General features: G+C 37.7%; 1 protein-coding gene across 7 annotated transcripts in view; it reads right to left on the bottom strand.

The window, feature by feature from the left end:
* The window catches only part of NAALADL2 (N-acetylated alpha-linked acidic dipeptidase-like 2), a 395,166-nt gene that overhangs the window by 26,189 nt on the left and 343,272 nt on the right, over nt 1-25,705 (bottom strand). For all 7 annotated transcript variants that reach the window (XM_017726896.1, XM_017726897.1, XM_017726895.1 and 4 more), the window contains one exon: nt 690-783. In XM_017726896.1, the coding sequence (XP_017582385.1) occupies nt 690-783 (94 nt within the window). The remainder of the gene's footprint in view (nt 1-689; nt 784-25,705) is intronic.

Below are 25,705 nucleotides of genomic sequence, written 5' to 3'. Positions count from 1 at the left end.
GATATCTCATGTTCAGCTGAAAGAATACCAGCTGAGCCACACTTTTCATTTGATGATCATCCCCTGCTGTGTTTAGGCTGAACTAAACCAATGTTTATGTGGCACAACAGAGCTAAAATTACTTGTCTTTTTAGATGCTCACTGATTCCAGACCAATACTTGCCTACTGACTCCTACGTCTTCACAATGATGGATGGCAAAGATTAAAGAAAAGGTATCATACTTCTATGAGTATGTGTTACAGAAAAATGGTGCTTTATAGTGTAGGGAGTGAATGAAATGCAGGGGAAGCACCTCAAGATCGCAAAAAGTCTTTACACTTGAGATACGATCTCACAATCTGCTCAAGGATATGTGAAGTTCGGGTGTGATTTTATAGAACTTCTCTACTTAACAGATCAACTTGAGAGTTTCATAAACCTATAAACAAATAATTTTCAAAGGTCTTAGGACACTACAGGTAATCTGTATTGACTAACTGACAAAGTAACATCAGAAGAAATATAAAACTTTACGGCTTTATTTAGCAACAAAACCTGCATTTTATTCAGCATTATATAATGACCCTATTTAACTAGTAAAATCACTGGCTATTATTCCAGTATTGAAAATATGTATCAGGGATTAGTAGGTAGATTTTTTTCCCCCCCTGTATAAATGGAGAATGATATTCCTCTAAAGAAAATTACCTTTCAGACTGTTCTGAACTTCTAACGCGATGTCGAGGGCATTAAACGGCAAAACTGGATCAGTGGCAATTTGCAAAGTCACTTGTCCTGTTAGCTGAAAAATACAAAAAGACCCAAAACCCAGTCAAATTATTTCCAGCAGATTTAATAGCCAGCACTTCCTTTGGAATAGCACATGTTTTCACTATATTGGATTTTCAGGGAAATGTGTTTCAAACCCCATAAGCACATATTTATGGAAAGGAATAGGACAGGGCCATTGCCTTTCTATACAACATCACAAAATATTCAGAGAATACAATTTATGACCACACCCAAGAATTCTGTGCAGTGTGTCTCCTCGGGACCTAGGATGCTGCAGGGAGTCTCTGATGGACTTTTTTGCTTTGTTTTCAAATAAAATATCTCAATACTCAAAACATGGGAATGAAGTTTAGAGTTTAACTTAGTTCTCTGGTCTTAGCTACTGGATTTTGAGAGTTTTCACAACTAAAATAAAGAATCACAGACATTAATGATCAGAAGATCAAGCCTAGGGCTAAATGCAAGCTGGCCTGAAAACCCACTGCCTTTTGAAGTGTTATGTGACAACGTGATGCACACAGATGTGCAACTTCCAGACTGGACAGAACACTGCTTTCTCTCAGCAACTCAGGGAAAGAAATTCCCCAAAGAGAACTCTCAGTCAACTCCAGACTAGACATCAGCACCTGTCACAAAAACTCAATGGTGTGAATGCTTCTTTTTGAACAGTTCACAGATAAGGCAGGGGCTGAGTGGCCTGAGAGCTTTTTTCTGCTTACAGAAGGTCAGTTCTCCAGCTCGAGGCTTAGACATGCTACAGGGGCTGTGTATAGAAATACATCTTTCTGCTGAACTATACCTAGCTGTGATTAAACAGAGGATTTCAGTCTCCAGGCTGCCAAGTCCATCACTGTTCATAGGAGCTATAAAAACACACTGACAAAAACATGCAAGAAACTTTCATTCATCTTCTTCGTATCTTGATATTGCAAAAAGGGAAAAAATACCTGTAAGGCTGTGCTCTAAAATGGAATGATGGCTGCAGGTGATGGTGACCGTGTTGATAAAAATGTGGGCTGAATAGAATCGTATTGTACAATTCTTCCCAAGGTGTTGGGGGAGCAAGAATAATATCTGCCCTTCAAAAGCAATATGATCGTTTCTGTGCCAAAAGTAGCATTTTAATTTTCCAATAGAAAGCAGCGGGAAAAGGCAACAAGCCTTAGTAATATTAAAAACAACAGTACAGCAAGTGAAATGGAAAACCATCTCCCAGGAAAGTGGATGAAGGCAGGGTAATATCAGAAATACAAGTTTCCTGGAGAAAGATTAATAGAACCTCATGACATTTCTCAGAAAGCACTGAAGAAATGACCTGGCCACAGAGTGGTTTGGGTACAGAGACTGAGGGAACATGCTGTATATCAGACTGCAGCCCACATCTGAGCACAGATGTGCTCTGAAGCTATTGAGATTTACCTCTAGAGGAAACAATATCACAGAAGGCATGAAGAAAAAAAAAAACCCTACCATATATACAGAGAGAAAATATAGTGAGGAATAATGTTATTTCAGGCCAGTATCAGGAACAACAAAGAACTAAGGGAGAACTTAGAGATGAAACATACTGTGTCTGGACATCTGTGTTAAAGTATTACACAGTAACTTTTCATGAAGAAATTTTCCCAAACTTCCCAATTCTTCAGGCCATAAGTGCTCAAAAACCATTACATTTTCCATCAGTGATTATACACAAAAAGTGTCTGGAAAGCATTAAAAACATTGGTGTTAGAGATACCGGAGAGGTATTATAGAAACACAAAAACTGTTAGGGCAAACTAAAACTTGTACAAGACTGCACCCAAACCAGGTCCATATAATCCAGCCATAAGCAACTGTAAAAAATCTGGTTCTAAACGTTCAAATGCCACACAAAATCCTTCCATGTCCTGCATGGCACTCTTTCAATATATACTGCCCAGAACATGAGTACCCTGTGAGTTGCTCCAGATAAGCAACTGTGGCAATGGAACAACATCCTAATAAAAAGCAGGTATTCTACATGGACCCCAAACCCACTGAACCCCAGGATAGCAATATATCACACAAAACACTTAAATTCTTCCTTAACACCCCATTTCTGCAAGAACTTTCACTAAATGGCAATACAAATATACATTCATAGGTATATTAGGAAGGGACAGCAACAGTTATACATTAGTGCTGATACTTTACAATACATTATCACAATGTTTAAGAACAAAAAAGTAAGGAAAAAATGCTTCTTTTCTGAAGCAGAAATGTGGCATTTAAAGAGGACAATACCCTCGTAAGCATCTTTCCTTTTTATCATTATCTCCTGCAGAATATGGCTTCATTTTTGTAAGTTCTTGCCTTATTTCTGTTTCTTCCAAGCAATTTTAGTTTGCTTTCAACTACAGAAGACCAAATCTGTTTTGTTTTTCCTATTTAAATAAAGTGATACCATCCAAATCTTACGACTGACTGAAGCACTTTTGGAAATTTTATGGAGTCTCTGTCTAACACTGCAGACATCTGTGAGCTAGCAAACAGGTAGCAGCGGTGTTTATCAAATCACGTAATTCGTGGGCTAATCTGGAAGAAATCAATCATGTAAAGGAAACCTCAGAGCACTGATTTGAACAGAGTAAGTAATAATGCTGCAGAAGCATATATCAAACCCACATAAAGCAGCAAGACAGAAAAGGCTACTGATTTCTTATTTATAGTCTTATTTTTGGATATACCATTCCCCTGGGTGCAACGCTGAATATACATGGAAAATAAAGACAAGCTTCTACCCCCTTTTCCCAGGTGAAAAATGGATCAGACTGACTACTGAATTATTAAATGAAAGAATAATTTAGCAAAGAGTAAAGACAACAATTTCCTCATGAAGTGAAAAGCTAAAGTAGCATGATTGATTCTATTCCCATAATGAAGTGGTTAAAACACTAATGACAACTTCTCAAACAGCATTTATACACAATACACATACAATACACACAATAATTGATGTAACATTTACACAATTAGCAAGTCTAAGAAAAGATCTTAGAGTTCGAATGCTAATTCATTCCATAATGATTTTCTTATTCCAGAAAGAAAAAATAATGAATAACACTTCCAATGCACTTGGCTGTGGGAAAGGTACTCTTCAGTAAGTGAAAATGTATTTGCTGAACTTCCAATTACTTTAAAAATCAGTATTAATATAAAACTTAACAGTAATTGTAGAGTTATACTGTATTTCTCCTCTAGGAGGGTGGGGAGGCCCTGGCACCAGCTGCCCAGAGAAGCCGTGGCTGCCCCATCCCTGGAAGTGTCCAAGGCTGGGTTGGATGGGGCTGGGAGCAACCTGGGATAGTGGAAGGTGTCCCTGCCCATGGCAAAGCTCAAATACGAGCTTTAAGGCCCCTTCCAACTCAAACCAGTCTGTGATTCTATGCATATTGCAAAACAAATCTGAATATTTACAACAGGTTTATATCAAAGTAACATTCTTTCAAGGTTTTTTACCTTAAAGCATAAACATCTTTGTAGGAAGGAAGTAACTGCTGTCCCTGCCTTTACCTCTCTGACATTGTGCAGATCCCAAAAGATAAAAAAACCCACAAACTTTCAAAAATGCTGGTGTTAATGATGATTCAGTATCATGTGACACTTCCAAATGAAGCTGTAGGATCTTCTCTCTTCTGAAGTTTTACAAACTATTCGTTCAGGAACTATGTATTCTTGCAATTCTACTCAACTTACAAGCCTAATTTGACTAGAAAAGCCAGTTTTCAGGAGCGTCAGGCGGATCCAGAACACTTCCTAAAGGACCGTGACAAAAAAACCCCTGGATTAAACACACACAATATGTTCCTCTACATAAATTATAAATATATTTTATCTTTTTATCTGTTTTACAATGCAAAAAAGGAAATGAAAGGAAGTGGAGTTCAGCGGGACTCATCAAAGGTTCGGCTAGGTATTTTTTTGTATGTCACAGCTGTTTTCTCAGGGAGTTAAACTCAGTTTTCAAGACAACTTGCTTCCCAAAAATCCCAGCTGCCTACTAGCAACACAGAGCATGTCTACTGGCATACGATTTTTTTTTTTTTTAAATATGAATACTTTAAGCCCAGGCTTAGAGATAAATGTGCAAGGCCCCACACAGTCTCTCTTCAGACAGATTCCATTTTGCTTTGGGGGCATGCTGTTACTGAGCCTGCCTTGCAGGGACACGCCTGAAGTGCTGTCTGGTTTCACTGACAAGGCAGGCACAGCAATCCACCCTCCATTCTGTCATAGCAGCAGAAACTTGCAAGATGAATAAAATGAAAAAGTATTTAGTGAACATACGAAAATATTATGCGTGAGAGAGACCAATCTGCTAAAATAAACATCAGCATGCAGTGTGCAGGCAGTTTAACACAGAATGCAGTTTAACACAGAAGTTTACATGCCAGTCTTGGGCTTCTTGGGTGTTTTTTGTTTAGTGAATTTGAAACTGCGCTGTACCCAGCCTGCACTATGCAAACCTCAGTGGGTGGAAGTGCTGAGCCTTTAGGACATTTTCAGTTACATTAGGAGTGTTAAAATCTAAACAGACATCTCAGATCTCTTCATATGCCTAGTTACAAACAACAGAACTTAAAAAATCAGGTAAACTGCCATGTTTATCCTTCTGTGAACACTGTCTTCAGCAGTGCCATACTCCAATTTTACCTGCTGGAAAGAATTAGGCTCAGCTACTTGAAACCTGAGTTGTGCAGCAGCAACTTCTTTGCATTTCAAGCCCTATACCCCTACAAAATACTTTAAAAATTTTTATTGTATGCATGTTAACAACACTTTATTGACATCTGTGCACTTCCAGAGGAAATTAGCACACTCATGGCAGGTAATCTGCCAAAACCATGACAAACCATGTGAGAGAAGTGGCAACGCAATATGGTAGCGCAGCAGACCTGTGTAAATTCCCAGTTACAGACTCAACATCCCTCTGCCCCTAAGACTGCCTACTACAGACCCAAACAATCCTAGGGAGTGAGCAGCTCTGAGCCTCAACTTCCTCTGATATCAGCACTGCTGTTTTCAAGTCACATTTGCCCTCACACCCGGCACCTCTCCCTTCACACATTACCCTGGGGTTCACAGATGAGGAAAGAGCATGGCAAGATTCTGTGCTGTTTAGGGGGATCAATAACAGTGTGTTGAAAACAACACTTTTTTTCCTCTTTTTCCTTGTAAAGGTGAGTGGAAAGGTTCAACTTTCGTGACTGGCTGTTGCACTGTCTAATCTCAGGTGTTCATCTTTTGCATCAAGAGTCTCTCTTCCCACACATACTGATGAGCAGAGTGACCTGCTGAGATCTTCTGACATTAAACCAATTATAAACAACAGCTTCAGCCTCCACACCCATGTAAATAAGGAATGAATACCTGCATACATTAAGGTCTCCTCTCAGAAGCACAATATTAGCAATCTCAAGTGTTAACATAATCAGCCTTCCCTACCTTCTCCACCCTCCAAAATTAAAGAAATGTTTTTATCAATACAGACAAATTTCATGAATATGCTTTCTTCTGGTTCCCCCTATCCACCCAACTTCCTTACTGTTATCGGACTGTTTTAATTAAACATGAGAAATTGAGTATATTTAAATGAAATCTGTGATTCCCTGGCAATAAAAATTTCAGCACCTAGTGTTACCAGATGAATGGCAGTAGTCGTGAGACTCATGATAAATTAATGAGCATTTTTAATAGTGGGATCTCAATTTACTGTGGAAAAATTTCCTGTACAATCAGTCTACACAGCAGGTTTTTTTATATTCATCACCCTCCAAAAAAGTTAATTGATTCACACAAGAAAAATCAGAGGCAGAAGCATGAGAGAACAACCAGTTCTTTGAGCATCTATCTTTCTGAAAACCACATTTCCATGATTAGGCAAAGAAATAGAAATCTGGCCATAAACATGTTCATTTTGCATTAAAGCTGTCAAACTTCAACAATTCAAATTTCTTAAATATTCAGTAGTACCATATGTGTTTGTTTTTTGTTTGGTTTTTTCTTTCCTTACTGAAATCTACCTTGGCACCAGGGTGTGTACTCACATCACAGATCAAATGATATTTTGGGGTATTAGACACTCAATGGAACATGCTGTATTTTAGGACAGTAGAGGGCTCTCTGAGAAAGGAGTATGGCAAGTCTGTGCTACAGCAGGTGAATCAGAGCACAGTAATTCATAAGAAATACCTATTTCTGACCAAGGAAAATGTGAGGTCTTGCAAATATTAAATACTTTATTTCAACACTCCCCCTACCCCCTATAATTTAGTATTGTTTTATTTACGTTTAGCACAGAAAATACTGATTAGGAAATAAAAGCAATCGTGAATAAAATACGGATTTTCCTTCTTTTCAGGTATCCTGTGCACAGCAAGCAGCACTTAACTGTTTGTATTAGTGTGGCACACAGCACTAGGCATCCCCAAAATTACATATTAAGGTAATCCAGAATTATGGTGGCTCGGGCTCACTCTGGAATACAGATCTCAATTTCCATGATCACACACTACACTTTCTACATGACTCATGATGAGGTTCTGAGGCACTGAAAAATTAAGGTCAAAAGTATCCTCTTAAGTGAGATTAATTTGCTTAAAAACTAATTTGTTGGCCAATTTAGTAATATACAGCACTTAGAGCAGTGAAAGTATTTTTTGGATGGATTTCATTCACAGCTGGCAGTGATCATTCATCCCACTGTTTTCAGTTTCTTGCACAAAAAAGAAACTCCTACTTACCTCTGCTTTGCCTTTTGTGTACACATAGAAATTACTACCTTTCAGATTATATGTATAAGTATATGGGGATATATATTTTTTTGTGTCTCTAAATGCATTTACGTGAATTCTCTAATATCATGGTGTGATTTATGGGGTTGTCCTGTGCAGGGCCAGGAGCTGGGCTTCGATGATCCTTCTAAGTCCCTTCCAACTCAGGATTTTATATGATTCTATTAAAAAAGTATTTTAAATTGCATTAATTTATAGTGAGCAATGCTTCCCCAAGCCCTGGGTTATAACTCCCTGATATTATCCAGAGTTTCTTTCCACTCTTACCTTCTATCCACATCATGCTGCTCCTCACACAGAGCGTGGCCCATTTTTGGCAGTTCCCATGCTCTTGTTACCGCAGGGGCAGAGAAGAGGGATGATTAACTCACTTCCAATATAATGGCTTTACTGAGTTAGGCTTGGCACTGTGTACATGAACCTGTGCTCAATCTGGAACTGAGGCAGAGCCACTGTCTGCACAGAACACCCAGGGTCACTGCTAACACAGTAAGCCATGAAGTCACCTGTGGAGCACATAACTGTAAGCAGCAATAATCGCGAGATGATTTTCTAATCATGTATTTCATATTAGTGTATGTCAAATTCTAGTGGTATCTATGTGCAAAGATAGTGTTGAATTAACTCCTAGAAGGGCCACTAGATCAAAACCTTTATAAAAAAAAAAAAAAAAAGAGTTAGTCAGACTTTTCCCCAGAGTGTGTGGTTATGAGCATGCAAAAGGATGTAACAGAATGGTCTTCTGCACTTCCTGACCTCTGGGTGAGGAGGCCACACCACGACAACACAAATCTTTACACCTTTACAAACCCTCATGCTGGATTTCTTATAGAGAATTTTAAGGATTTGCTCTAGTGTTAATTCTTTTTTAGCTCCAACTTTAACATCAGGTTGCTCTGGTTACTAGCTGTGGACTTAAGGGTGACAGATACTGAAAAGTCTGCTTTAAAGCAGAATGATTTGCACATAGCATTCCCATAAACCCAGATACCACCATTTCACAGGAAATGACTTCTTAGATTCTTTCTTTCCTTCTCTGACCCTCTTTAGGTATGGAACAGAGAGGGAAGAAGTGCTGGGTCCTTTTTATAAAAGCAGTTAGCTGCCTGGAGATGGCTACAGACAACCCCGAGGAATCAGATTTAGCTATTGTTCTGGTACAAAGAGAAATATATAATGAAATATGAAGCAAAATTTATCTCCATAGATCAGAGTGAAAGATCTCTAATGACAGTGATCGTGTACAGAAACTGAATCTTGGACAGATGTTAACTACCTTAAACCAAAACTACCTAGCTTGCTTTTCTTATTTGCGTGTGTAATACGGACATTGCAGGGTAAAACATGCAGCTAGCTATCAGTGCACACACTTATGCGGGAAAAAAATGTATTTTTTTCTTGTTATAAGTGGAATTTTGAAGTAAAGAAAGTAAAAGTCCTCTCAGAATAACAGACAAGAGGCATCAGTGCAGATTCCTGAGGAGTGTTATGAAAACACAAGCCAGGATTAAGAGCCAGGACACCACGATCTTCCACGCTACTGATGGCCTTCCCTGTGTTTGCTCCCAGTTAATGAATATCATTCTCCTTCCCTGCCTTTTGTGTGTGTTTAGGGCGCCAATCAGGATGTTAGCACAACCAGCCCTCCTTACTCACAGGGTAATCAAAGCACAAGATGATGGGACTCAACAAGATAATTGATAATTTTGTTAACAGTTGCCAGACAGTTGGCTGGGCCCTGCTGGTCTCGGAGCCTTCCAAGGCAGACAGTAATGACTTACAGATAAAAAAAAGCAGCAGTGCAAGTCTGCATTTAATCACCCAGGTTCACAAGCACTCTACAGAAACAGATCAGCCCAGAAAACACTATGTTGCCTTACAGCCTTAATTAATCAAAATATCTCCTCACGTGCTTCAAGGTACATGCATGAACCAAGAGTCTTCCCAGGTTGGAAACCCTGGATCACACATTCAAGGACATCCAAGTACTTCCCAAGTTTCTATTTGAACTGTAAAGCCACTTCTCTTGCTGAATCTACAGGACTCAGTGTGAAACTTGTGGCATTGTTAAAAACTAGATAACAGTCATCAGAGGAGTGCAATAATAAAGAAATCTGCAGTAGGAAGCTTCAACCACAACCTTCAGTTTTAGACCTTAATATCATCTTTTTAATCACTCTCCTTTTACAGAAATGGATTTGATTTAATTGAACTCCAAAAAAAAGTCTCTAATCATACTTCATCAGCACACAATTATTATTCAAGGGAAACCATATGTACTATTAAGCACTCTTCATTAAAATAATGCATATAATCTGCTTCAGCACTGAACAGTCATTCTCCTTGATGTTCATTATTATTTTTCTTCCATTATTGTGACAATACATTTTTTTTTCTACTTTTCCTCATCTATCTCCATTTCATTTATACACCTTTTCAACATTAATGATCACGATATCAGGACACTGAGATGCATTAATATACCACCATCCTTAAATTTTGCATTGCATGACCTTCAAAATGAGTCAGACCTAACTATGGAGATTGTGAGATGAGGATGAGGAAATGCTACTAGAGAAGCCTCAAACCATACTCTCTTTAGCCCAAATTTCCTTTGGAATTATGTCTTCTAAGTGACAACGAATATATGCTAGGCAGCAGCCAGTCCTTAGACAGAATTTAGGGAGAACCAGGGACAATGAAATAAAGAAATTGAATTTAGGAGTTGAAACACCTGTAGAAAATCAACCATGATGTGTTGAGGAAATAGTTCCTTGAGGAACTTGTCAAACTTGGACAGTCAATTCAGCATACTCAACAGAATAAGCATTATGGAAAGATTAATGATATTACATATTAAAGTCTCCCTATCCTCTCAAACTCAGAAAAGCTGAGATATTTAATGGTTATACAGAGAAAATATTGCTCTTTTCTCTCTTGCCACCTCTTGATGCAAAGGTACAACGAATTTTTCCGCTTAGGTCACTCTAATCAGTCAGGATTGGAGCACTGACAGTTCATTAAACACGACACCCTGGCCCTGAGGGAGAGACACCAGTGAACCACAGTGCTGAGGATCCAAGGGAAGCTGAAAAGACATCACACTGTAGTACAGAGCTCCTAGAAAAGACCCATCAACATTAAAAGGCACATTCTACCTCGGGGGAGAATTCACTGGGGCTACCCCCAGACACCAATATATGCTGCAACATCCACCAAGAAGCTCCATTTCCTTCTTAGGCAATTACTTCAATTAGGGTTAGATTCCGCTCTTGGATTTACTTGCATAGTATTTACCGAGCCGGAAAAGTATTTAGACTTCTTACTTGTATCAGAATTCAAAGGAGGAATTTCTGTGAATTTTTTCACACTGTTTTTCATATCAGAACATTCAATCTTCAATGGAACTAAAATACGAAGTAATCAGTCGACTTACAATAATAATTTGATATTTAAACCTCAAAAGATCTGTAATTAAACAGTATAACTTTACAAATAAAGGTGGGGTAAGGTTAGTTGTTTTCTTTTAAAAAGAAACCATTAATTAAAGATGAATGTGTTTGGGTCTGAGCAACCTACCCTCAGGCTTGGGGGAAATGCCAAGTCTGACAAATTCTTTGAGTCTTTGGAAATCCCAGGTCATTTTGATGAACCTACTGAAGTATTTTATAATTAGCTGGCATGTTCCTGAAGCTGCCATTTTACCTGAAAAAGAAACTCTCTCATCTTTCTAACCAGTCCCTGGAAAACAGTGAATAAAGACCTAATAAATAATCTTTACCATTACAGAATATTTATATAAAACAGAGGAAGAAAACTCAGATCACAGAATGGCCCTTGAAATTCTTAAGGAACCCTAGCAGTAAAGCTCAAAGTATCTGAAGGTAAAATTGAGATTTATTAGCACATCTGGGTCTGTAATCATACACCTGTTACTAAAATTATTAAATTATGATGGCCATTTCATTCCACTGTATCTTTATGTGCTTTCCGTATTAAAAGGAGAAAGGCAGCATGATCTGATGGAAACAGCAAATATTACACAGAGAAGCACATATTAAAAGAACATAATCTTACAGTACTGCAGGAGATGTTACTACTTGCTATTCCAAATATAAGGACAACAAGGGTGAAGGTCTCATCACTGCAGTGAAAGGTAAGATGAAAGCGAAGTAGCTCAAGAGTCTGGAGAGTAGAAGGGATGGAGTCTGAAAAAGGTGAACTATTTAGAAAAAAAAAAGTTGGAATTTGCTGCACAACATCAACAGGAGCCTGGGCAATGTCTGAAAGAGGAGAAGGCAAGATTAAAAGAACAGCTGAGGAACATAATTTTGACACAACACTAAAGATGGATTACAGGAGGAAAAAAGACTTGCAAGGCAAATATGTCAAGACAAGCGACAATTACAGCGTAGAGAAACGTTTTGATCACACGGGCAGGGAGAAAAGGATGGAATTAAAAAAATCCTATAGAATGAATATGTATCAGAATCCTAGAACGTCCTTCAGCATACTGTAATCAGAGTGCACTCAGCATAACTGACCCACATTATGTAAAATTCCAAATAAATTGTCCCCCAAACTGAAGAAGTGCTGTGGAATATGGCACTGACCCACAGTGAACAAATAAATTCGGGGCAGAGCTGACTGCACCTGAAGTGATACAGGCATGCACGCGTGCAAGTGCGCTTCAATTCACCGTCAGAGAAAAACTCATCTCAAAACTCCTCCATATGTTAAAATTGAAGACAGATGCAATTACAGATAAAATTAATTTTCATACTTAAAAATACATTAAGACTTTCTGGAATCTGAGAATTCCCCCTCCCCCAGCCAGTAAAAAGGAAATGGGTATGGGCATTTGATGTACTCTGAATAGCTTTAAACTCAATGAAAATCATCTTCAAAAGAATTTTGATATCAGAGTGAAATTTCTAGAAGTTATTGTACAATGTCTAAATCAAAAAAACAAAACACATTTTAGTTTTTCACTTGTATTTTTCAGAAAAACTAAAAAGCCCTCCAGGAACTGATCTTTTGGGTATAGGATAATGCTGTAACAGCTTCTGAACCCTAATGAACAATATTTTCATCCAAGCTTCGTCCAATAATCAGTAGTTGGGGAATTTCTGGAGTGAGGAATTGATCAGAATGTGTATTTGACACTGGCTTTAAAGAAAAAAGAAATAGTTTTCACTTGCAGACAAATTTTAGAAAATGACAGATTTTAGAATTCACTCATTAGGCAAAATGAGGAGGTAACAAGTAACAAACTCCAAGTTTCTTAACCATTTAAACTCCATTTCACTTTATCAATACTGACCTCTCAAGATATTTGAAACAGTAAAACTGGAAATGGCACTAAATCTTGCCGTTTTTAAGGGCTGCTAGTTGGGTCCTGCTGAGGGTCACAGTCAACAGGGTTGTCCCAAGGGAGTCTGGAGGCATCACGGTGTCTGTCCATTCCCAAATGTTTAAATTTTCCATTCTGAGAACAGCAGACTCTAGACACAATATTAAATTAGACCACTATACTATGCTGATTTATTACCATTTATTTTACCCCCAGTCCTCCAGCAATTCTCTGCACAAAACCCCCATGTCCCTGAGACAGAGGTTAAACTTGACTGAAGACAGAGAGTTAATTGCCTTTTCTGCTTACTCTGCTTAAATAACAACTGACATTTGCAAAAGAGGAGATGAAGGGGGGCACCAGCACCATCTAAGCTGAGGGCTTTATTTGTGCAGAATATTACATTAAAAGAGCCCAGTAGCTATTAGTGATTATTAATCTTCATTTACAATAAGAGCCATATTTAACAAAAAAAAAAAATAGACTACGCTGCAAGCCATGAAAAAGCCTTTCTAATTGCCAGCCCTGCTAGCCTAAAAAAGCCTTCACCCTATTCATTCAGCTATCATTCTGCAGCTTATAATTAAAGTGCTAATGTACATCAGAATTCTTTGATCTCAAAATAAAGGATTCTTTTACCAAAGAAATCAAGAACACAGTAGTTACAGGAAATTCAAGTTTCCAAGTAAAAATTAAAAGAAACAACTAAAAGTGATGTAATCAAGGGAGAACTATTTCTATTGAACAAGAGAAGGAAAAAAACTTTGTGAGAAGTCATTCTGGATTGTGGAACAGTTCATCAAATAAAGCAGCACAAGACTTTTCTCTTTGTAGTTAAATACAACCTAGGAAGAAAGGAAGTAAGTATATTGTACCAGCACGAATGGACTAAATGACCTCAAAGTTCTTTAGTTTAATGTAATGAGCAGAGATAATTCATAAATCCTGAAATCTAACTTCAATTAGCATGAGTTATCATAATGGTTCACAGTATCTCATCCATGGTGTTTTATTTTCATTCTGAATTCATATTTGAGAAGAAAGAAAGTCAGCAGCATGTCACAAAGTCTGTCTAGACTAATGCAAATAAAAAAAACTATGTGTAGTCATCTGCACTACGTACAGGCATTATTTTAACAGTGAAGGTCAGCAGAACTCTTAACACAATCTTGTCTCTTGTGTCTTACTGCTCAGTGTGACTGAAACTTGACTTGGAAAAAAACCCAAAAAGTCTAGAATTAATTTTGGTTTTTAGTCCACTAAAAAGAATCCTCTTGTATTGCTGGAGATGTTAACTGGAAAATGTGTTTCCTCACTGCACATTAGATGGCAAGTACTAAATAAAGGTGGTAGAGTCAGCAAGATCCCACACTGCTTACCTGCTGGTGCCACCAGTCCCTCTGGAAATGGATCCTGAGCTTTGAAATAACCTTTCAAAAGCACCTATTGTCTCAAAGACATGAGTGTACACCAGCCAACCCTGGCTCTTATCTCAGCCCTGATACTGTCATCCCTTCCCTCACTATCTGCTTCCCAGGAAAAGTGATCTTATTTAACTCACAAGGGTTAAAAACAAAAAAGTCAGCAAAGCTTAATTACATCCCACTGCTATCAACCTGCTTTCAGTTTCCATGAGCTTTGGATTAGGCAGCTCAATACATTTTCTAAACATATTACTGTGGTTGTTTAGCAGTGTAAAGGATGTGTTTTGCTTTTTTCTCGTCATTACTTTCTTTGAATTAAAACCACTAAGCCTAGCAAGAAAAGCAACACAACTCAGTGGACTAAACCAACCAAACTGAAAGCGAGAAAGAGCTTCTTTCTTACCATTAAAAATCTTCTTATGAAAACCACATGCCTCAAGATCATCTCAAGTATTGCCTACATGGACTCTAAAAGCCAGATCTCTAGTTTTGCTGCCTTTTGAGACACTTTGAAAACTAAGATTACTGGAACAGGCAGTAAATTTGAAGTTATTAGTTGCTCATTCTCAAAGTCACAGTTCAACAATTTTTCTACCTACCTAGTCATACAAGAACGGAAGCTTGAAAGTCCATTAAAACTATGGAAAGTATGGTAAAAATAGTCCAAGAAACACAGTTATGGATCAGAAGAGACTGCAGGATTTTACAACGGTATATATATACCCCCAATGCTTTGCTCTGTTTTTCAGAAAATACAGGAAAATCACACATGGAAAAATTAGAAGTTTGTAGAACTTTGCAAGTGAGTTGTTTAGTTTAAGTTCAAGTAGTTCTGAAATGCTCATGCAAAGAGTGAGGAGAATGAATGGTCACTATGTATTTTTCTTCTTCTAATTAAGAAAGATTTCAATGAATTAACAAGGACTCAAAGTGAGATTAGGAAAAAAATTTCCTTGTGTAAGTACTAAACATTGGTTAGTTTCTCTCCAGAAAGGTGGTATTGCTTCACATCTTCAAATAAAACTCAAAAGTTGGTAGAAATAGTTAGCTTAATAACAAGGACATGTTTTTCTAGAGTTTCTATGAAAATTTAGGGAACTGTCCAAGCTGAGAATAGAAATTTTAAAAGAAGTACTGCCTTCAACTCTTACAACCTTTGGAAATTCACTGTTTTCTTCACCTCCTGGTGAAAATGCCAAGCGTCAACCTGTAAATCAAATGACTGTATTTCTGTTTACTTTCCAGTTTTTTATGACTGCTTCCATATTTCTCCTATGAGTGACACACAAGACCTGTGTTCTGATGGAGAAGAAGCTGAGCTCTAAGGTTGAGTTCTCCTCAGGCTAATACCCTGCCAACAGCCTCCAACAGAAATGCACGGAGCGCCTGAGAAAGACTGTGGACAAACATACCCCAAACAAAACAAACAAACAAAAAAACCCCAAACAAAACAAAACAAAACCAAAAAAACCCAAACCAACCAACCAACCAACCAAATAAAAAACAACAAAAAGAGGAAAAAGTAAGCTTACACCTTTAACTGTTTACAGAGAAATTAAATTTACACCTTAAGAGGTTTACAGGGAAATTAAATTAAAACAATCTTTCACAGAAGGGCTGTTCTGGAGGAGGGTTCTCTATGTGTTATGTCCCTTTGAAGCTGCTGTTTAAAAATTAAGGTGAGACTATCTGACGGTCTGGAACACAACTTGCAAGTAATGTACTGAAGAGAAACGTGATTATTCAAGGTATTATAAATTTCAATCATCTGTTTGAAAGCAATTTACACACCTTTAACTGATTACACTTGACAATATGAAAGTAGGAAGAAATATAAGGAGTAAGAATATGGAAAATGCTCATTAGCAGCTTCCTGAGAGTTCTGCTTATAAGACAGTCTTGGGCACAACCAAGGAGCCCAACTCCTGGAGTTGGAGTCAGTGGAGATGTTTTGCGGTGTGCCAGAACATTTATAGCCAGTATGAGATGCTGTAGGTAAGCAGATAAAAAAGACAGGCAGTACAACCAGAGTGGAATATCTGAAGTGCTGTGTAGATTCCTTAAACATGGATTTGGACTCTCAGTCTCCAGTAAAAAGTACAGAGATTTCAGTCTAATTCATGTGTAATAGTGAATTGCCTTTCCTGGTATGTTAAGGATGTGTATCCAGCAATGATCACTGCCAAGGTCTGTAGACTAATGCTGCATAGCAGTGAGGACTGTGACAGTGTTAATTTGGCCAATTATGTCTTTTCTTTATAAAAGTTCTAAAGCTCTAAGGTGTTTCCCTAAAATCCCCTTTGCTTAAATACAATAAAAGGCATGAGGATATAAACAGTTTAAATGAGATACTAGAAAGTCATGACAAGTAAAGGATGTATTTTAAGGCAAAGAGGTAGTTTTTGTTGTTCCCACAGTATTCCCACAAGACCAGCTCTACTCCTATGATCTACATCAGTGAAGCAATTCAAGCTGAAATGTACAAAAATTGAAGGTTTTTAATTAAATATTTCAGCAGCATATGTCACAGCTTTTCTGAGTGATACACTAAGCATGTATTCATTCTCCACTGATTTGATGCAAGTTTTTTATTTCATATATGCTCATAATTACCTTTAATTTAGATATGTCTTAATAGTAACTGAGGCAAAGAAAAGCACAAGCAGTAAACAGAATCATCCTGCTTCCCACAGTGACACAGTGAAAATGACAGAATATGAAGAAAGAAACTACAGGCCTTTAAAAAATGTTTCTTGACGACATCTACAAAAGAGCAAAAAACCAAAACCTACCCAGCTGCATGCCCACTAGATTTATTTAATAGTTTCTCACTGTGTAGCAAAACTATCCCTAACCCAGAACTAGGCTACTGGATAAAACATCTCTGCAGAAGCAAGACAACGGAGATCCCAGTTCAGTGAAAGAATACAAAATTCTTGTTATCATTTCTGCTTCTTTTGCTCCCCTCCAAATGCTAGAACAGAATAAAAGCTGAACTATAAGCAGGGGGAAAAAAAAAAAAAATTGAACATACTGATCAAACCCACATGTTTCCTTTTTTTGTGTTCCTCACCAAGATTCTCACTTCCTTGCTTTGGTTTCTGATCCAATTTTGAATAGATTGGGCAACAACTTCATGCACTGTAATATTTTCTAAAGGCTTGCTATTTTAAAAACTTCACATGAATTTGCAAGTATTGGTTTCTGTTCTTAAAAGTCCACCAGGGAAACCTACCAGCAATTTACTGTGCATAGAAATGGGAGATGAAAAGTAGATCATTAACAACATATCACCTGTTTCTGGGCAGGTTGAATGCATAGGATATTAAATGGGACACAGATTTATTTCTCTTTAATTTGGAACTAGAGCTCAGTTTTTAAAAATGTGCCCATGTAGCCACTGTCTTCTGTTACGTAATTGCAACACAACTGTCCAAAGCTTGTCAGAATTTGGGTGCTCCTGCCAGTGTAAGAACCTGTTTTCTTAGGCAAGCAAGAAGATAATCTCTCTTGTCAGGACATGAGTGCTGAGTAAGACCGAAGTCAAGGCCTCCCAAGTCACAGGACACATCTCTGCCAGCAGTTCATTTATGGGGGCTGAAGAGCCTCAGCCAAGCACCTTTAACAAGTCCTTCACTCTCCTGCCCTGTGGCCTGGAAAAATGGTGGCTGTAGAGCCCAGCAGAAGGCACCAAGAGGAGAAAAATTACATGTTCCAGAGTTTTGCTTTAGAAAAAAAAACAAGCTGAATTTCTTTTGTGACACCCAGGCAATAAGAGACTGATGATTTAATAACTCAAACAGCATGATGAGAGAAAAGCAATTGGTGTGGATCCAGACATTGACCATACCCAAGTATCTTATTTTTGTTTGCTTCTGTTTAACTAAGAAAAACAAATGGCCCTAGAGTATCCTGGTACTTCTCCAGCAAATACAGATTAATTTAAAAATGTGCCAGATAGCAAGAAACAAGATTTGAAATGGAATTATCCCATTAAAAATTACAGTATATATAATTTCATCTGTTAACTGGATACTGTAATTTGGAAAGAAATGAGGCCTCTAAGGTAGACTGTAACTAAATGGGTTATAGAGTTCATCTCTAACACCCCCTGCCATGGGCAGGGACACCTTCCACTATCCCAGGTTGCTCCAAGCCCCATCCACCCTGGCCTTGGACACTTCCAGGGATGGGGCAGCCACAGCTTCTCTGGACAGGCTGTGCCAGGGACTCCCCACCCGCACCATCAAGAATTTCCTCCTAATATCCAATCCCAACATAATCTCTTTCAGGTGTCACACTCTTGCTCTCATCTTTGCTACTGGGACTTTGTTTTGTGAGTTTGTTTACTTCTGACACAGTAGAGAAGAATGTTGCAATATTTCTGTACGGGGTTTCATCCTTTCAAGTCTCTCGACATAAGCAGGAGTGATCCAATTTTCAATAGAAAATCACTGAAAGTGGAGCCTTTCAAAGAACTACAGCAGTATTCTTAGTGGGGTAAAGAACAATCCTGTCAGCATTGCACTGCCAGTTTACTATAACAAGGCAAAATGGGAAATTTTGAAAAGAAATTTTCAATAATTGATGGGGTTTTTTTAATTGGATCATAAAAATTCTTCCAGTGAAGGAAATTTTAAAGCTTTGAAGTAAGTGAAATTCCTAATTTTATTGACTTTTAAAATTTGCTACTTTAGCAAAATCTACTTTGTATTTGGACAACTTAGTTTTTTTCACATTTACCTATTTTTATGTGGGTTTCATTGATATAGTAGTGCTGTTTGGAACAGCAAATAACTTACGGATTTAGGATAATGCTCATTTTAAAATGAAGTGATATAAATGAAGCATTTGGAACACAGAGACTTTGAGACAGGCTGGTTTAGATAAGCACTTGAAAAAATATCTATAGCATTCTTTATCTGGAAAAAAAAGAATTGTTACTTAGAAAACAATTAGAAATAGTCCCATATTGCCAAGTAATTGGTTCTCCCATGTCCTGTGAGATTCTACTGTGGACAGAGATTTTCTTCCTGTAAGAGAAAGGGAACGCAAATGAAAGATTCCCAGGGTCGTGTGGAAAAAGGTAAAAAAGAGATGAGACAGAAAAGTTCGATTAACTCATTTCCTCAACATTCAGCATTCAGTCCACCACATTATGCAAAATAACTATTGAGTTACAAGCAAGCTTTCTTAATCTTTATATTTTTTGGAAACCATGATACAATGTCGTTACAGTTTTGGCACTTCAGCATAAAAAGAAATGCTTCATTCTCTTTGCTTCATTAGGATCTCATATGAGACCCTGTCAGCTGCAAGTTTGTTCAGTGTATCTCAAGAAAAAAGGAAGAAAAAAGCTTGAAATTACCCTTAGATATGTCAATCAAAACGAGCGCACTGGCTGGAACTCCACGTTCAGAAGAATGTCACTTATGTCAGTTGAGACAGAATGTTTCTGTGGGCCCATTTTCTTCATCACTTTTAGAAAAGATTATATTTATGTAAAGGCCTGACCTCACCCTCCAATTACCCCAAAATCAAACTGCGCTGTAGAGAGGGGTTCAATCAATGATTTCACCATGTATTTCTCATTATGTGCTCTTTTCCTAGCTGAGAAGTACTTTTTCTAGGATCACACTTTCACAAAAGATAAATAGTATTCAAATTTGAATTGGCCAGGGAGACCAGATACTCAATCTTAAAGCATTCCGTGGCTATGTGAAAGTTAATTCCAAAATTCTCATGATTTAACTCATGATCTTCTCCAGGCTGTGTTCATTTAAATTCAAATTTACTCCTTCCTTTCCAGTGATGCAGGTAGAGGTACACTCCTGTTATTCAGGTTCTTTCATGCAGCTCTAATCTTACTGTATTTGCAATAGTTGCTAATCAGCTCCTCATACCAGATCTTTGATTCCAACAGACACACCTGCCTTAACATGCTCATATAATTTTACAATCTCTTATTCATTATCATGTTGCTTTTTTTATTACAATATAGCTGTTAGGAATGGCAACTGTTAATACTGGAGACTGTATGAATTATTAGCTTTTATGCTAAAAAGCATAAAAAAAGTATTGATTGAGATTGGAGCACTGCTGTAGGATCATGGCTCTTTCTTCCAGAAGGAAGTTCCCATGAATCAACTGAAGAGGAATGCAGAAATTCCCAGGAACTTTTCAGCACTGTGTACTGTGCTTTCACCTCTTGCAATGTGACCTCTGACACAGCAAACTAACTGCATTTCACTTCGCTGTCATTTTAAATAAAAGCTACTGATGAAGTAGAGATACAAAATGTGTTTCTCACTAAGAGTTCAGCCCTCTTGCTTCATATAAGCTGCTTAGTGCTGATGTTTGGAACAAGCAAATTTCTAGAGTCAATTGTTAAAAACATGTTCTGTGTGCTGGGTAATCAGATTATAAATCATGAGACTTCACAAAGCTGGTGTAAAACTCATTGTCAAACCTTTCCAGGCTTGTGAACAGTGTTAAAGAAAAAGCCTAGGAGAAGGCATCCACAGAGAATAGAATGGAATTGACTATTTCAGTTGGAAAGGACCTACAAGGATCATTCTGTGTGACTGCCTGGCCAACTCAGGGCTGACCAGGTTGAAGAGTGTTGTTAAGGGCATTGTACAGATGCCTTTTGCACACTGACAGGCTTGGGGGAGCGAGCACCTCTCTAGGAAGCCTGTTCCAATGTCTGACCACCCTCTTGGTAAAGAAATGCTTTGTAATATCCAGTCTAAACCTCCCCTGGCACAGCTCAGCACCATTCCCACAGGTCCTGTCACTGCAGGTTGCCCTTCAGCCTCCTTTTGTCCCAACAAGACAACCCCAAAGTCCTCAGCTGCTCTTCACAGGACCTGTGTTCTTCCACCAAAGCTCTTCCACCAGCTTTGTCCTCCTGCTGACAGTCCTTGTCTTGGCTATCCAGAATGGGAAAGCAAAAATCTTTAAATGGCTGTATCCTCTTTGTATCTGATAACCTGGCTGTAGAAAATTATCACCTGACACTGCCATTCAAACCAAAACCATGCACCCTTGAACACACAGCTTTCTGCTAAAAAAACAGATATTAATTTGTCTTTCATTTATTCATGTAATTTCCCCAATTAGACAAACTGTGATTATTTAACTGCAACTTGTGGCAAGTGACACAGTTTGCAAAAAATGAAAAGCACACAACAAAAACGCTGGAGTCTGAGTAACTAAACAGCAAACTATGCTGGAAGTCAAGCTTGACCAGATTTGTGTTAGATTTAACTCTGAAAAGGAGCTTTCTAAAACATAGAGAACGGGAACTAATTCTCCTTTAGATACTAAGCAACACTAAAGCTGCATTATGAAACCAGTTTATTAGTGGTAAATAAAAACAGTGGTTCCCTAATAAAACTGGGAGATGCAAATCTGCTTTCATAGAGCTCAGTTTTCAGTAACTCACCATAAAGACTGTCACCACTAAAATGGGGAAGTGTTTTTAGGAATTTCACTAAAGCATATACTTCCTGAAATGCCAAGTAATGCATATCACTTAGGTTTTCAGCAAATATTGTCCAAATGGATTTACTAATCTGAAAGCCTATCTACAAACCCCACAACAGATTTATACAAACCATAACAGATATGTAAATCTTACCAATAAAACCTAAATAAAGTTTGATTCGTTTTTGATTTTTCCCATGCACGTTGCCATTACAAGCAATAGATTTATTTCTAAATCGCAGTTTTGGGGCTCAGATGTTAGCACCAGAATTTAAAATTACACACACAGCCCTCACACATCAACTCTTAATCAAGTTTTATAAATTCCAATCAAAACTTCTACAGTGAGTTCTTGAAGTCCAGATGCAATAATGAATTTCATAAAAGCCTTTGTAATCTGTTTCTCATGTTCTCATTCAAAGTTCAAAATAAATCACACTCCATTCACAAAGCACCCCAGTTGTTGGGTTTTTTTGGTAAAAACAGCAATTTGTCATTACATGGCATGTTTAGCCACGATGCTTCTACAATTCTATTGGAATAACATCAACAACAGATGTGGAAAGGACGATTTAAATTTAAGGCATGCATTTTAAGCAGATCTAGGAATCAACTTGCCATAGTGCATGCAAAGAACTAATCCTCCTCAGGCCAATTTTAACACCCTTTCAGTTCAGATTTCAAAGCCTAACAGAAATTATGCTGTCGCTGGAATAACCCCTGTGCCATGCTCCACATGCACTTTTCACTGTCATCTTTCCACAGGCACTAAAGCTCGTATGGCAAATCAGATCTGAGAGCTGAAAACAAAACAAAGCCTAGAGCAAAACCAACAGCAAACCCAAATGATTACTTTTCAGTCAGATTGAACCTAATCCTGCTCACTCTGTGGCAGCATCCAGATTGGCTTAGGGGGACTGGGAAACCACAAAGTCAGCAACATTCAACAATGGAGACATCTGATGATCTTAATTATTACATTAGCTTCAAAGCCTTTTGAAAATCCAGTTCTAACAGCAGGTGTTAAAACCTGGCATTCAGATCAGAATTTGATGGGATATAGGTGGCAGGAAGGGAAGAGGTAGGGAATCAGAAGTGATGTAGTAAAGACAGGTGGAAGAAAGTAGTTCTCATTATTTTAAGAATTGTTTACTCATCCTGAGACACCTCTAAAAAGCAGGAAAAAAGTTGAACTGACAAGTTAAATTCCAATGATGTTCTTCCATGACAAGGTCAATAAATTATATTAAAAACCAGATATGTAGCAGTGAAAGTTACTACATTTTCTTTAAGTACTTACATAAATTGTTTTGCTTTAACACTATTTATACAATTCCTTATATTACATATAGGCTTTCTATTAAAAACTCATTTTCCAGATCATCTCATGATAGAGCAATACCCAAATACGAAAGGCCATAGTGTGCTGAGCCTCAATCTCTGCTCATACAAAGGAATGATCTCCTTACTTGAAGTGAAAATAGAAGAAAAAGAAACTTTTCTCCATGTTGATTCAATCAATTTTGCTTTTTAATGACATTTAAAACTTCTGTAGCAGAGCACTTATTCCACTGAGTCTAATCAAGTTTTTCAGTTGCATAAATGTAAGTATTTAGCCTTTTGTCTGCAGACTGCTCCTCTGCGTCCTTTTAAGCCTTGGGACTGAATTCCTGTCTCAAGCATGGCACAGTGCTGGGGGATTACCAACAGGATCCAGAATATGGTTTATAATTGAATTCCCAACAGGTCTGGCATTCACAAAGCAGAACAAAACAACACATTTTATTCTGAAGTATAAAGAGTTGGATCTGCAGCTGCTGCCTCTCAGTTTGTACCTGAAAATCCGAGAGTGCATCTTCACTTCCAGGCTCAAACACTTCATGAGCAGCTAAGAAATCAGCCAGTATTTTTTATATGCACTCTTCATGTCGACCATTGGCTCCTATACTGGGTGAAGCCAGAGCAAACTTCAGTGAAGTACACGGAACCAGGACTATAATCAAATTTAGATTAGGCTCATCTGTTTTTGTCAGGTGCATTTCTCTAACAGAGGGCACTAATCAGTAGTTTTAAAAAGTGAAATCTGAATGATTAAGAAATGCTGGCACCTTGACAGATGCCCCAATGTTATTAAAAATAGATTCCTCAAAATGGTGTCTCAAGGAAACATCTTAGAGAGGAAATAATAATTAAAAATAATTTACAAATTATACAAGCTACATAATCTTCACCTTTGTGTTCTAAAGCTCTTATTAAAATAAAAGGCAATAAACCCCTTAGAATCATGATCTATTGAAAAAAATAAGCTAATTTGAGAAGAAGCCAGTCAATTTTTGTTTGGTACAGTTTGCCACAGTGTACAACTGTCAGTACTCTTTTAATTAATAAAAAAATTAAAATTGCGTTATATTTAACATATCTTATAAAAATATAGAAAATATCACTGAGCAGATAATCTTTAGTCATCTTTTTCCACTTATTTTGATTTCATGAAGTTTGTGTGTATAGACAGCTCAAATAAGCCAGTAGAAGAATGACTTTGCCAATTAAAGGCTTTGAATAAATTTTTAAAAAGCCAGTCAGATGCAAATGTATTGCTATTTACTTGGCCATTTAGGAATTAGAACTGTTTTGTCACAAGAAGGCAAATGTTCTCCATTCAGAGTTTCATTGTTCTAAAGAAGTAAGCCCACAAATGTGGATGGATCACATCTGATTGTAGCAACATGGAGATTGTTTTATGGCTTACCTGTGATAATTTAAAACAGATTAAGCAGAACTTTGGCACTGTGTCAGAATATACATATGCAATATCCATGTACACGTCTTACTGATGTATCTCAGCAACAAAATAAACAGGCTATTCTTCCATCTCAGGAAAGACCAGGACTCTCTGAGATTGAAGAATTATCACATAACTAAGAAAAAACTACTTTTTGATGAATGAGTCCTCATAGTAAGCATCATTCAGAACATACAGTTTTATTGGTAACCTGATTTTGAAGACATTTCTCTCTATTTCTACAGTCATATCACTTTCAGATGAGGAAAAGGCTGCAGCATACTAGAATATACTATTCCATCACCCCAGAACAATTTCTACCCTTCTTCTCATCTACCCTTCTGAAATGTTGTCTTTCATTTATTGGCCACTGGATTCTTGTCATGAAACACTTTAGGTCCAAATGCAGCACTTTGTAATATTAGTTTAAATTTTGAACTAAAATTATTTCAGCAGATGATACAGATGCTGCACCTTTTAAAATCAATATTATATGTGCATGGTTGGAATTAGGCTGCAATTTATGAAACTCCTAGCCATTAGTTTTACAAGAAGGTATTAAAATAAAAAATAGCTTCATAGCCAGCATACAATCTCTGCTTATGAAATAGAAATATCATTTCCACTGTAGGAAAGTATATCTTTTATATTGCTTGGTTTTATGGTTAGTTTGCTACAGACAAAACCCAGCCCCTGGCCCAAGGAACTGCTGGTGGGTGGGATGATCACTCCTGTTGGTTAATTAAATCTCATTAATGTTAACGCACAGGCTTGAATCTATTCTGTTGGACTCAAATGGAAAATGGGATCATACTTGGGCACTTGAGTCCTGAAGGCCAAACTGACCCTGGTTGGAGGAGTCTATTTGCCTCTGCCCCTCCTCGTTATCCAAGTGGGAATACTCTTCTCTAATTGTGCTTTTTAGTTATACCCAGTTGAACTGCCTGCATATCAACGTATTAGGAGAGAGAATAAAAGGAAATAAAGGACAAGGGCAGACCACAGTTTCATGCACAGGATTATGTTACAAAAACATCTTGAAGATTTTTATCACTGAGAATACATCAGGT

This window comes from Corvus brachyrhynchos, unplaced genomic scaffold, assembly GCF_000691975.1.
Source record: "Corvus brachyrhynchos isolate BGI_N302 unplaced genomic scaffold, ASM69197v1 scaffold162, whole genome shotgun sequence".
NCBI lineage: Eukaryota > Metazoa > Chordata > Aves > Passeriformes > Corvidae > Corvus > Corvus brachyrhynchos.
The sequence above is the reverse complement of the archived record's forward strand: the minus strand, read 5'-3'. Positions and strand labels throughout refer to the sequence as shown.